Below are 13,797 nucleotides of genomic sequence, written 5' to 3' on the forward strand. Positions count from 1 at the left end.
TAAAGGAAAGGAAATTATTATTTTGTTTTATAATAGAATTACCACATTTTTTTTTCTTTTCAACTGACTAAATAAAAAGAGCAAAGATTTGACGTCCTTATTCAAAGTTACTGTAATACATGAGAGGTTATATATTTATAATTTTATCAAAGTATAAAATACATATATATAGTTCAAATAGACATGACTTAACAATGAAAAATAGTCCATTCTGCATCATCTCCTACCACCCTTTCCTGTATACATGTGCATCAGCTTTTTTCTGTAATTAATACATTCAAGTTACACATCATTATTTACTAAAGCACTTACAAAATACTGCCTAGCCCACAGAGATTCTGAATGCACCAAGATGATATACCATCTGAATCAGCCAAAAACCAATAGATATCAATTTAGTTACTTTTGCAATCAAGTAGAGTTAATGATTTGAAACAACAGCCATTCTCAAAGTGTGGTTTATGAGCCCCTCAAGGACCACAAGATTCAGGGTTGGAATCCTTAGATTGCACATTGTAACTAATCATTAAGAGATGATAGGGGCACCTGGGTGGCTCAGTTGGTTAAGCATCTGCCTTCGGCTCAGGTCATGATCCCGGAGTCCTGGGATCGAGCCCCACATCGGGCTCCTGGCTCAGCGGGGAGCCTGCTTCTCCCTCTCCCTCTGCTGCTTCTCCTGCCTGTGCTCTCTCACTCGCTCTGTGAAATAAATAAATAAATATCTTAAAAAAAAGATGATAGGTAATAGTTTATCAAATTTTGGTGTATCAAGGTAAAATATCCATAATTATCTGAAAAGACTATTAAAATACTCCCTTGTACAACTATGTATCTGCTTAAGGTTGCTTTAGACCAAAAACTTTGAGATCTGTTATATTAAAAAAAGAAATCTATTTTATATCTATGGGTAGGATAGTCTGACCATATAAATAGTGAAAAATCTAGAAATTATTAGTAATTAAAATATTGATATTTTTAGAGATTATAAATATGAGCTAAACATAAGTAAGATCTACAATTTTCATATATTATGAAGGACAAACGTAGAATCTTTCTTTAACAATTAGCAAATTGTTCATTTCTCTTCAAGAATAGTGTATTTAACTCTTTGTATCGCTGGTCAGATTTGCCCTCAATGGTAAGGGAGATACAAACATTTGGAAGTTTGCAGAGCCAGGTTTATATTTTTCTAGGTTCTTTATATTGAGTTTGATCAAAACCATGCATTTCATAACTGCTGAGTTTTTGGCTAGTTTAACAGTAGTATAGTTATATTTCTCCTTTCACTAGTGCTTTATGTTTTTTTAATGTTTTGTTCACAGTCTTTTGTTTCTTTCTGTTCTGTTTCAAGTGGAAAAGAAGGTAAAAGAAGGTGAGGTTTCCTAGACCTTGAATCTTGGGATTTACCTTGACACAGGTAGTTCTGTAAACCATGAAACTTGACTAGGGCCGGTAGTAAAGAGTAGTCGCTTATCCACATTAACAGCAATAGCTTCAGTAAATCAGCCTTCTGGATTTTCCATGTGAATGTTTCCATGTGAATTTGAAACCTAAAACTAGTCTACACTTAGTAACAAATTCTTTTAAGGTTATTGATTTTAGATACTTTCTGCCTCTTTTAAGTTCACCAACTGGCCCTTGTCATTTTAGGAAATGACAGTGGCTTTGTTTTAAATGTTGATGGAGAAAATGTAGGGAACATAATGAGTAGGAGTGGGGGCAGAGCATGGGGCTAAGTAGGTAGCACAACTTCAGCTTTCCAGATTAGTTTACTTGCACAATTCCTGAGAGTCACGAGAAAAGGAAAAAAGGTCAGAAGGTGATTAGAGGAGAAATTAGGTGATTCTTGCACCATGGTCATTGTCAAGAAGTTAAAGTTGTTTCCCATTGTCCTTTACAAGGCAAACTGATGATGAACTTCCTCATCATTATATCACTTTTTTTTAATCTCCCCATCACTTTCAGGGAACTGCAGGAGAGTCATCAAATAATAACTAAGCTAATAGAAAAGCTACTGTGCACACTGTAAGGATTAAAATCTTAAACTTTAATCCCTTTTAGCCTCTGGACTTGAGTACTCCTTCTCAACGGGGCTCTGAATACTGTGTGAGGGAGCCTGTTCTCATAATTTACTTGTTGTATGAACCCTTTTGTTAATAGCTGAGATGTGGTCAGTTTAAAAGGAAATAATATATTTAGATAATGATAATACACATTTTTTTTTTACTGTGTACCATCAGAATTTTTTAAGTTAATACAGAGAGCCACTTGTCAGATGGTAGCAGAACTGTGTTGAATCCATATCTGTTTTTTTGAAGTGTTGTTTTCAAAATTTGTATTCTCTTATACTTCTTGCTTCCTTCTGAATCTTTTTAAAGCTTTTTGAAGTTTTATTTTTTATTTTTTTTAAAGATTTTATTTATTTATTTGACAGAGAGAGACACAGCAAGAGAGGGAACACAAGCAGGGGGAGTGGGAGAGGGAGAAGCAGGCTTCCCGCAGAGTGGGGAGCCCAATATGGGGCTTGATCCCAGGACCCTGTGATCATGACCTGAGCTGAAGGCAGACACTTAATGACTGAGCCACCCAGGCGCCCCAAAAAGCTTCTTGAAGTTTTAAATCTAATTTTGACACTATGGAATAAGGTATTACTAACTTGATGAGGCAAGTCTTAGTGACTAAAGATTGTAACTGCTTTAACTAACCGGGACAAATCATAGCTGGCAGCTAAGCTCAAAGTTTAATCACGTCCAGCACGTATTAGCTGTTCGAGTCAGAGCTTGATGCATTAAATAGCTCTGCCGTCTGTGTGGATATCTCTCTATGTGTAAACAATCTGGGGCGAATTAATCTTTTTAGTGTTCTTTGAAAAATTTCAAGTGCTTTTCTCTTTTTTCATACTTAGATGAAGGGAAAACTCGTAAAAGTAATGCCTGGAGCAGTTCTGTTTAACATAATTTTAGAATTGAGACTGTTTCTTTTAGCAGAACAAAGCAGTTACATAGCTTTTTATATTTATTCTGGTAGAAATTTTAGGAAGCTTCAACTTGTAAATATCTTTATCCCTCCTGCCATAGGTAGTTAAAATACCCTAGGACAAAGAACTTTAATCTTTAAACTGAGTTATATTTTTAAGGGAATTATTCTTCAGATTTTCAGATTCAAATGTACTCTGAACTAAAAATCATCTCTCCTGAAAATGGATGCCTGGGGTCCTCTCCTTTCTTTTCCAATTTGTTCCTTCCTTTTTCAGTTTGTTTTCTCCAAGAGCCCTTAACCCCTTTATGAAAGAAAGGTATATCTCTCACTTATCCTAATTCTGACTATGATTCATTGCCCCCATACTATCAAAATCTCTGAGGTCCCCCAAACAATAGAAAATTGCAGAATGCGTTGTCCCACAGTGTCCCATGACAGAAATCCAAAGAGGGGTTAGGTGGGAAATATTGGGGGAGGCAGGACTTTATTCCTTCTGAACAACAAACTCCTTCTTTCTCTGTTTTCTAAGTTAGAATTAGATTTAAAAAGTGGGATAGTTACCACAGGGATGGTGTCAATACATGTATTTCAATTAAAATGAGGTATGACTTTGTTTGACAGAAATCCGGCCAATTAGACTATATGGTATTTTCTATAAATTGGGCTAAATTGTTAGCACCAGAGTTTTGACAAATATATTTAAAGCACATAGAATACAACATATGATATGCCAGAAATTCTGTTCTATGTAACTGTTAAGCTTAACAAATTTTAAATGTAAAATTAATGTACAAGACAGTAAATATATTTTTTTGTCTATACAAAACCCTGCACATGGAAGTTATAGCAGCTTTATTCATAATTGCCAAAACTTGGAAACAACCAAGATTCTGTCAGTAGGTGAACAGATAAATAAACTGTAGTACATGTAGACAGTAGAATATTATTATATAGCACTTAAAAGAAATATGTTATGAAGCCATGAAACAACCTAGAGGAAACTTAAATGCATATTACTAAGTCAAAGAAGCCAATTTGAAAAGGCTGTGTACTGTATGATTCCAACCCTCTGGCATTCTGGAAAAGGCAAAACTATGAAGACAGTAAAAAGATCAGTGGTTGCTAGGGGTTAGAGAGGAGGAAAGGATGAATATTGGGAGCACAAAGGATTTTTAGAGCCATGAAACTACTTATTATGATACTATAATGGTGGATACATATCATTATAAATGTGTCTACACATGGACTGTGTAACACCAAGAGTGAACCTTAAGGCAAACTATGGAGTCGGGTAATGATGTGTCACATAATAATGTACATACTGAGTAAAACAAACTAGAGTTCCAAGGAAAAGAATATTATTTTAGGATGTTGACACTATTTTCACATAGAGAACAAGCTAGGGATCCTCGGATAGGCCGCCAAGTGCCTGGAATCAGGATAAGCCAGCAATTCTGGCTGTGCAAAAAGTATTCTTTGACAATGGAGAATTATGCTTCAGGAGATTAGGACCTATCTGCAACTCTAGTGAGTTTGTGACTGACTCTCAGAAATGTCTTCTCATACTGTCTAAACTTCTGTAAAGGAAATGGATGGTATGTTCTCTGTTTTCCTGGGCATTTCACCTTTTCATCGGCCATGTTTGTCTGTTTCACCAATGAACAAGAATAGGTTGAGAATTATATTGTGACACAATTTCACCCATCCTGACAAGTAATGAAACTCCTGATAGGAACAAATTTATAATTGTTGTGGTGGCCTCCAATCTATATCTGATTACATCAATCTTGGCTAGTACTTCCTTTTGGAAGTTCCAGTACCAGGAGGATTTGGAGGAGATGCCCTTGCCTAACATTCTTGAACCACTTCTCCCAGACAATTCTGAAGGAGCACTATCAAGTATGCCCACGGGACCAGTGCTGGTCTGTTGTGTATTGCCAATCCATGATGAGATAAGTACAGACATTAATGGTAAGCATTTAGTAACTTTTATAGCAATTTTTTTTCATTTTTGTATATACCCATTTTGTATATGTTTGTATATAATAGTATCAATATATACTCTTTATAAAGACACTGGTATACACATACATAGTTTTGCATGATTTAAAATTTTACATAAATCATACTGTGTATGTCTAAGGTGTATTTTGGAAATGAGGTTTAGCATCCATTACACATCCTCTTTTCTAGTGTACATTAATATGTTGCAGAGGCTTTAAAGCTAAACTTCATTTCTCAGGCTTCCTTGCAACTATATTCATGAATTTGATTTAAATTCTGCCAGTCACATGTATTCATATGACTTTTTTTTAAGATTTTATTTAGTCATTTGACAGAGAGAGACAGAGTGGGAGAGGGAGAAGCAGGCTTCCCACGGAGCAGGGAGCCCCATGCGGGGCTCGATCCCAGGACCCTGGGATCATGACCTGAGCTGAAGGCAAACACTTAATGACTGAGCCACCCAGGCGCCCCTTCATATGACATTTGTAAGGCAGAATTAGAACAGAGTTCTTGATGTCTACTCACTAGCTTTGAGATTTTAAGAAGCAGGGCATGTGGGATCCATCTTGATGATGTTATCATGGGAGGCACATATGGTTCTGGAGCTAACTGCAGAAATTAACAACCTTTGATTGCAACTTCCTGATTTTGATGATTACTTGATTTTGGCAGCTTTTTATATTGTTGGCTTCCTAATTGTGCCAATAGCGATACGATTATGGAGTCAGTGGCTTTCTGGTTATAGAAGGAGGAGCAACTCTCTTGGTGGCCTGAGTAGTGCTTTGGAAAGCTTCATGGATCCAAGGGAACAAATGTTGGGAGTCTAGGGCCCATCAAGAGTAAGAGTTCTGTTCTGTTCTTAATGGTTGGGATCCTAAAGGGCTGTGCCATAGGAATAAGGGTGCATTGGAGGTAAACCAGTCCTCAAATGAACTGCAACCTGATTTCAAGTCATCTGTATGAACAAAACATCTTGGTCCTTGAAATATTCTTGAAGAGATTCTAGTTTTATATAGCCCTAGGTAAATGAAAATCACTCAGGAGGAAGATACTATCCTAAGCCTCAAATTCTCAGTATAGATGGAACTGCACTAAGGATGGAAAACACAGAAGAGAAAGAAAGTAGATACCATGGGAAGGTTCAACCTACATCCAATTGGAGTCTCAGGGGAGTGGAAGAAGGGAAAAGGGAAGAAGGAATATTTGAAGACATAGTGGCTGAGAGTTTTTCAAAATTGATGAGAATTTTGTTTTGTCAGTGTGACTGTCTCTTGGTTATGTAATCTCTATTTTCTCAATGGTTTTGTTTTTTATAAGGTTTTTCTTTTTATCTTGTTGGGTTTCCTCATACTGTAGGTTCATATTATTCCATCACATCTGGAATAGCCATAGCCATTAACCCCTGAAAATACCTCTTTCCCATTCTCTCCATTCTCTTCTTCCCAAGTCCCATTAGATGTATGCCAGATGCTCCCATTCTCAACTCCGTGTTTCTAAATCTTCCTCTCTCAGCTCCAGAATAAAGCTCTCCCCTGAATTCTATTTTCTTCAAATTTAGCCTTTAGATTCATGGTCTCTCCAGCTATGTTCAGTCTGCTGGTTAACCTATTATTTCATTGAGCATACTTTTTATTTCTAGAAGTTCTGTTTCAAGTCAACTGGTCTTTTAATAGTATTTAATATGTTGTTTGTTTTTATTTAGTGGTCTTAATTTCTTATCTCATGCTTTTAATCATTTTAAATATTCACATCCAATGTCTGTAGTTCTTGTGTCTAATCCAGCTATATTGAATTGACTTTACTTCACTCATGGTTAATTGATTCTTGATGTGTTTTAAAATTTTAGATTGTCAGGGCACCTGAGTGGCTCATTCGGTTGAGCATCTGATTCTTGATATGAGCTCAGGTCTTGAACTCTGGGTTCTGAGTTCAAGCCCTGTGCTGGGCTCCACGCTAGGCATGGAGCCTACTTTAAGTGGATAGATAGATAGATAGATAGATAGATAGATAGATAGATAGATAGATAGAAAGATAGGAAATTTTATATTGTCAGCTTATGTTTGGCAGGGCTTTGTTTGTGGGAAATCTTTGCTAGTAAAGTTAAACATAATATATCTCTAAAAGAACAACAGAGGTTTCCCACAGACATTGACCTGCCAAGCACAAGCTCACCCAGTCCTGTAGTTGTGAATTCTCAGAAGAGAGTGTCATCTCCTCTTCCTTGTCTTCTTCCTTTTCCTCTTCTTTAACCACCAGATAGCCAAGAGAGAGAATTTGCCTGCCATTACCTTTTGCTTCTGTATTGTCTCCACATGCCACTGAACAGATTTTATTCCCCTTGTCACTGTCTTTGAACTATTTTTTTTTTTTATCAATTCTGTGGAGGCATTTTTTTAAGATTTTTTATTTGAGAGAGTGAGAATAAGAGAGCACAAGCAGGGGGAGCGGCAGAGGGACAGGGAGAAGCAGGCCCTTGCTAAGCAGGAAGCCCGACAACTGGGGCTTGATCCCAGGACCCTGGGGTCATGACCTGAGCTGAAGGCAGACACTTAACCAACTGAGCTACCCAGGCGCCCCTGAGGTATTATTTACATACAGTAAATACAATTTGATGGGTGACTACAGCCACAATCATAACAGAGCATTTCCATGACCCAGAGACATTCTCTCAGGCTACTTTGCAGTCAACCTCTTCTCCCAACCCCCTGATCTGTTTTCTATTACTAGAATTTGGCCTTTTCTAAAACGATATAAATGTAACCATACAGAATATTTTTATGTCTGGTCTTTTTTCACTTAACATAAAGCTTTTCTGATTCATCCATGTTCTTTTTTTTTTTCTTTTTTAAAGATTTTATTTATTTATTCATGAGAGACACAGAGAGAGAGAGAGGCAGAGGGAGAAGCAGGCTCCCAAGGAGCAGGGAGCCTGATGCGGGACTCGATCCCAGGACCCTGGGATCATGACCTGAGCCGAAGGCAGATGCTTAACCATCTGAGCCACTCAGGCGCCCCATCCATGTTCTTGCATGCATCGTTAGTTTGTTCGTGTTTATTGTTCCAATATATGGCTATACCATGATTTTTCCATTCACTTGTTGATGGACATTTGGGTTGTTTTCAGTTTGGGGCTATTATGAATAAAATTATTAGAGAATTCTTATGTAAGTCTTTGTGAAGATGTATGTTTTCATTTCTCTTGGATAATACCTAGGGATGTAATGGCTAGGTCATATGTTTGTATGTTTAACTTCTTAAGAAACTGCCAAAATGTTTTCTGACCTGGCTGTACCATTTTGCTTTACCACCAGCAACAGCATTCTGTAGTAATTTGAGTAGTAATTTGAGGAATTATACTAACTGCTGAAACAAGTAGGCTTATTTGAAATAGAAAGGCTATATGTACTGAACAGGATTTATGTCAGTTATGGTTCCTTAAATGGTATGGAGCTGTTTTCCTTTAAGCTACTATGGGCAATACCATGGCTCTAAGACTTTTTCTAATAATGTCCTTAGAAGATCATCTCTATTGGAAAATTAATATTGGGAAACAATTCAGTTACTTGAGAGCTGGCTATAAAGGGTGGAAGTGCTTTATTACTGACATGGTATTTTAATTTTATATCCTTCAGATATTTGGATCTGAACTGCATTTTGGAAATCATCTACACTTAAAATGCCACCAGCAGTTGGAGGTCCAGTTGGATACACTCCCCCAGATGGAGGCTGGGGGTGGGCAGTAGTAGTTGGAGCTTTCATTTCCATCGGCTTCTCTTACGCATTTCCCAAATCCATTACTGTGTTCTTCAAAGAAATTGAAGGCATATTCAATGCCACCACCAGTGAAGTGTCATGGATATCCTCAATCATGTTGGCTGTCATGTATGGTGGAGGTAAGTACCCCCAAGGCCTGCTGTTTTAGTCACATTTTTTTCATTCCCATTAACCATGACCACTCTTGATCTGTTTGTTCCACTGTAGTATTCTGAACAGAAATGAGAAACTGTGAGGTCCTGTGATTTGGTCCAACTCCGTATCATTAAAAAGCTCTCAGAAAAATGACATGTGTGCAGCTGATTTTTCTTACTGCTCTCTGCTAGACTCTTAAGATATAAACACAAAGATTCTTCTTCCTTTTTTTTTTTAATTTTATTTATTTATTTGTCAGAGAGAAAGAGAGAGTGCATAAGCAGGGGGAGCAGCAGGCTCCCCCCTGAGCAAGGAGCCTGATGCGGGACTCAATCCCAGTACTCTGGGATCATGATCTTGGCCGAAGGCAGATGCTTAACCAACTGAGCCACCCAGGCATCCCACAAATAAAGACTTTTCTTAAATTGATATTGGGAGAATTAAAGTAAATCAGGCTCACCTGAATAGCATAGTTCAAAGTCTCAGGTAAAATCTTTGCATGGTGTTAGAATTAACTGAAAAAAGTCTTCCTCTTCTTCCTTGTGATGTTATTCACCCTAAAAGCATTTCAGCTGAATCTTAAACTTAAGTTTTATCATTTTTTTCCCTGCTGTTTTCCTTGACATGTTTAAAGGAAATATACGGAGAGTAAGTTGCTTACTTAACATTATTTAAAATACTGTTCATTGGTATAGCCACTTTGGAAAACAGTATGGAGCTTCCTCAAAAAGTTAAAAATAGAGCTACCCTATGACCCAGCAATTGCACTACTGGGTATTTACCCCAAAGATACAGATGTAGTGAAAAAGAAGGGGCACATGTGCCCCAATGTCCATAGCAGCAATGTCCACAATAGCCAAATTGGGGAAGGAGCTGAGATGCCCTTCAGTGGATGAATGGATAAAGAAGATGTGGTTCATATATACAATGGAATATTACTCAGCCATCAGAAAGGATGAATACCCACCATTTGCATTGACGTGGATGGAACTGGAGGGGATTATGCTAAGTGAAATAAGTCAAGCAGAGAAAGACAATTATATGGTTTCACTCATTTGTAGAACATAAGGAATAGCATGGAGGACATTAGGGTAAGAAAGGAAAAACTGAAGCGGGGTGGCGGGGGGGAATCAGAGCAGGAGACGAACCATGAGAGACTGTGGACTCCGGGAAACAATCTGAGGGTTTCAGAAGGGAGGGGGGTGGGAAGATGGGTTAGCCCAGTGGTAGGTATTAAGGAGGGCGTGTGTTGTAATGCACACTAGGTGTTATATGCAAATAGTGAATCATGGAACACCACATCAAAAACTAATGATGTACTGTATGGTGACTAACATAAAAATAAATAAAATAAAAATTTGTAAAATAAATAAATAAAATACTGTTCATTTCACCTTGGAACATCAAATCACAATGTAACATGTAAAAGTCAAAACCTTCTGTAATACTTAAAATATATAGTTGCTTAGTGAGAGATTCTAAAGCCAAGTGATACTGAGATTGACAGTGCCTCATGCTGCTTAGTTAGCCAAACTTTCATCTCTGTTAATACTACTTTTTGGTGGCAGTTTAGTATCTCATTATTTTCACATGTAGTTCCTTAATAGCCAGTATAAAGATTCTATATTTCAACTGTAAAACCTTAGAATTTGAATTCTTGGGATTCCAGTAAGCTGTTGGCAGAGTCAACCAATATTAAGCCCTATGCACATATTTCACACTAGATTAGATATTGTGAGTGATAGAGAACACTTGATCCTGATACCTGCCTTTGGGGAGCTTATAATCCTATTGAAACAATAACATAAACTCATGAAACAAGAATAAATAGTTGAAGTCATAATTTAACTAAATACATAATTTCATTGCACAGAAAAAACAGGTAACCTGGTTGCCTTAGAGAGAGGTGAATTAGGTGACAGGGAAGACTTATGTTTTTCTACTATATATCTTTTTATTTTATGCCTTTTGAATTTTGACGGTATGCCTGTTTTGTCTATTAAGTACTTTTAGAGAATATAAGTGCTAAATTGTAGTACTTATTTTCTTTTTATAAGTTCAGAGAAATCAAAAGGGACCTTGGATATTATCTAGTTTCTGAGAGCCAATAGTTTTGGAAGCTTTGGACTCTATCTGCCAGGATTTTCTAATCAGGTTTTGACTATGATGGCTTGAAGAAATTGGTATAAATATTATCCAGACGTATTCCAGGTGCTCAGGGTATCTTTAAGCTGACTATAAACTAGGGGTTCACATGTTATAATTTGGAGCTGCCAAAGAGCTTGAGAGCCACTTGCATTTTGCATCAAAAGTAAGTGATGTCAGTTGTACTAATGGCACATGACACTTTCTTCTGGGAAAACAGTTCCTTCTTTGTCCTCACCCAGAGATAACTAGCACATTTCTCTGAATTTGTGTTATAATAGGCCTATGAACTGTACCCCTCTCTATTTTTAATGATAGCTAATTGGGGCCATCCTTCCTGAAATAACTCTGAAAGACAAATTGCCTATCGAGAGCCTTGTGGCAGAATTTTTACTAAATGGGTTATTTTGTTTTGATTGGCTCCTAAGTGGTATATCCCCTAAGAATTATCATCAGTTTTCAACTGCCACAATTCTTTAACTTAATGTATTTGGGCCACACCCTCAACACTAATATATTTTGAACTACCAGTGGTTTAGTTTTTTTTTTTTTTTAGTACTTTGGTTCAGAGATACATACTGATGCTTGTTGGAGTGTAAGTATATTTTTAGGGGAGGAGATTTTAGTTGCCTACTCTCTTTTTTATTTGAGTTTTTCCGATTTTTTTTTTTTAACAGGAAAGTAATTTGCATATTTTCAGTTTCACACTAATGTCTTTAACATTCCTAGTTTAATATTGCAGATGTTACAGTATTAACTTCTACTTCACAAGTCGATAGTGTGGCAATATTTTGATCTTTGTAATTCTGACTATACAAGATCTATTTCATGACCAGTTTATGTGAAAATATTTCATGAATATTCTTTCAGTATTTAATTCTTTCACCTTACACAAGCTGTAAATTCAAATTACTTCCAAACCAGCTGTGGTCTAGTATTTTCCTGAAGTGACTTAGAAAGTCAATGAAAACTTCTTTATACATATCCTTGGTTGGGCCTGAAATCTCTCCTGGCAGCCAGTTCTTGACCCAGCCTTAAAGAGACTTAGTCCTCTGAAACACTAGGATATCAAGAGGTTTGATTCTGGGGCACCTGGGTGGCTCAGTCTGTTAGGCATCTGCCTTCAGCTCAGGTCGTGATCCTGGGGTCCTGGGATCAAGCCCCGAGTCTGGCTCCCTGCTCAGTGGGGAGCCTGCTTCTCCCTCTCCCACTCCCACTCCCCCTGCTTGTGCTCTCGCTTTCTCTCTCTCTCAAATAAATAAAATCTTTAAAAAGGAAAAAAGGTTTGTTTCCTTCTTGCATGCTTACATACACTATAATTTAAATTTGGGTTCCCTGGGGTCAGAGCTGACCTTTTAATTGAATCATACTGCAGCTTTGAGTATAGTACTAGAATATAAGTAACTGCAGAATTTCCCATAGTGTTTATGGAAATAGAATATGTCAACATATAACCAATAATATATTCTGAATACGTACATTCTATATTTGTTTTAAAAAATAGACTTACTGTCTTCTAAGGAACTAATTATAGAATGAGCAGAATAAGGTCAGAATTTACTGTGCTAATAGAAGGAAAACACAATTTTTATGTCTTCTGCTTAATAGCTTAGTTCCAAAAATATGGAGTACAGTGTAATAGGGAGAAAATGGGCTGGATTTGAAACTTGGTTCTTGGTAGCTTTGTGACTTTGCAAAGTTCAAACATCAGTTCATTTCCTTGTGTGCCCTTCCCTACTGATGCATTGCAGTGATCCTCTTGTTTGCAGTCCTCTACCTTAACCAGGCAGGTAAGGTATGGTGTCATGTAAACAAAGTTGTCATTCCCCCAAGTCCCTATCCATGAAGTACAGACAGAGGCATATTCTTTTATAAAGAAATGAAATGCAATGAATGTCAGTGTAATCAGAAAATAATGTTAGTCTACTTAAGAGTTGTGTTACAGCTTTTATTTTTTTTAAAGATATTTGAGAGAGAGAAAGAGCCTGTACGCAAGCATGGGGGGGGAGGGGCAGGGGGAGAGAATCTGCAAGCTGACTCCCTGGTGAGTGTGGAGCCCCATGCAGGGCTTAATTTCACCACCCCAGATCATGACCCCAGCCAATACCAAGAGCTGGAGACTCAACTGACTGAGCCATCCGGGCACCCCATGTTACAGCTTTTAAAACATTGTTTGGTTTGAATAGGACTTTATTATAATTAACACTTAAAAATACGGAAAGGGGGGTGCCTGCGTGGCTCAGTCGTTAAGCGTCTGCCTTTGGCTCCTGGGATGGAGCCCTACATCAGGCTCCCTGCTCCGCGGGAAGCCTGCTTCTCTCTCTCCCCCACTCCGCCTGCTTGTGTTCACTCTCTCGCTGTGTCTCTGCCAAACAAATAAATAAAATCTTTAAAAATAAAAACTTGGAAAGGGGAATTACAGATTATACCTATTTATAGCAAGTAAGGAGAGCCCATTTGATACTCATATTTGAAAACATACATTAAATGCATCAAATCTTTTTCTTCCTGATCCTTATAATACTTCACATTTTATTTGGTTCCTTTCACATTGAAGAAAAACTGATAATTTTGGTATGCGTCCCTTTATCAGAGGAAATTTAACCTGATTATTTTAGATAACACTATTTCCTATCTTCTTGAATTGTTAGATCCAAGATATTTTAACCATTATTTGATTTAATCTCCTGCAAGCTTAGTTTCACTGTATTGCTACCATGAAACAGTAATTTAGGCATGGAATCAGGTTAACTCTAAAAT

At 37.3% G+C, this 13,797-nt stretch overlaps 1 protein-coding gene across 3 annotated transcripts in view; it reads left to right on the top strand.

The window, feature by feature from the left end:
* The window catches only part of SLC16A1 (solute carrier family 16 member 1), a 57,202-nt gene that overhangs the window by 29,322 nt on the left and 14,083 nt on the right, over positions 1 to 13,797 (top strand). For all 3 annotated transcript variants that reach the window (XM_073896120.1, XM_025872438.2, XM_073896119.1), the window contains one exon: positions 8,616 to 8,876. In XM_073896120.1, coding sequence (XP_073752221.1) covers positions 8,660 to 8,876 — 217 coding nt within the window. In that variant the 5' untranslated portion in view covers positions 8,616 to 8,659. The remainder of the gene's footprint in view (positions 1 to 8,615; positions 8,877 to 13,797) is intronic.

This window comes from Callorhinus ursinus, unplaced genomic scaffold (genome assembly GCF_003265705.2).
Source record: "Callorhinus ursinus isolate GAN/ISIS: 27379988/994484 unplaced genomic scaffold, GSC_fseal_2.0 scaffold9, whole genome shotgun sequence".
In the NCBI taxonomy this organism is placed as follows: Eukaryota; Metazoa; Chordata; class Mammalia; order Carnivora; family Otariidae; genus Callorhinus; species Callorhinus ursinus.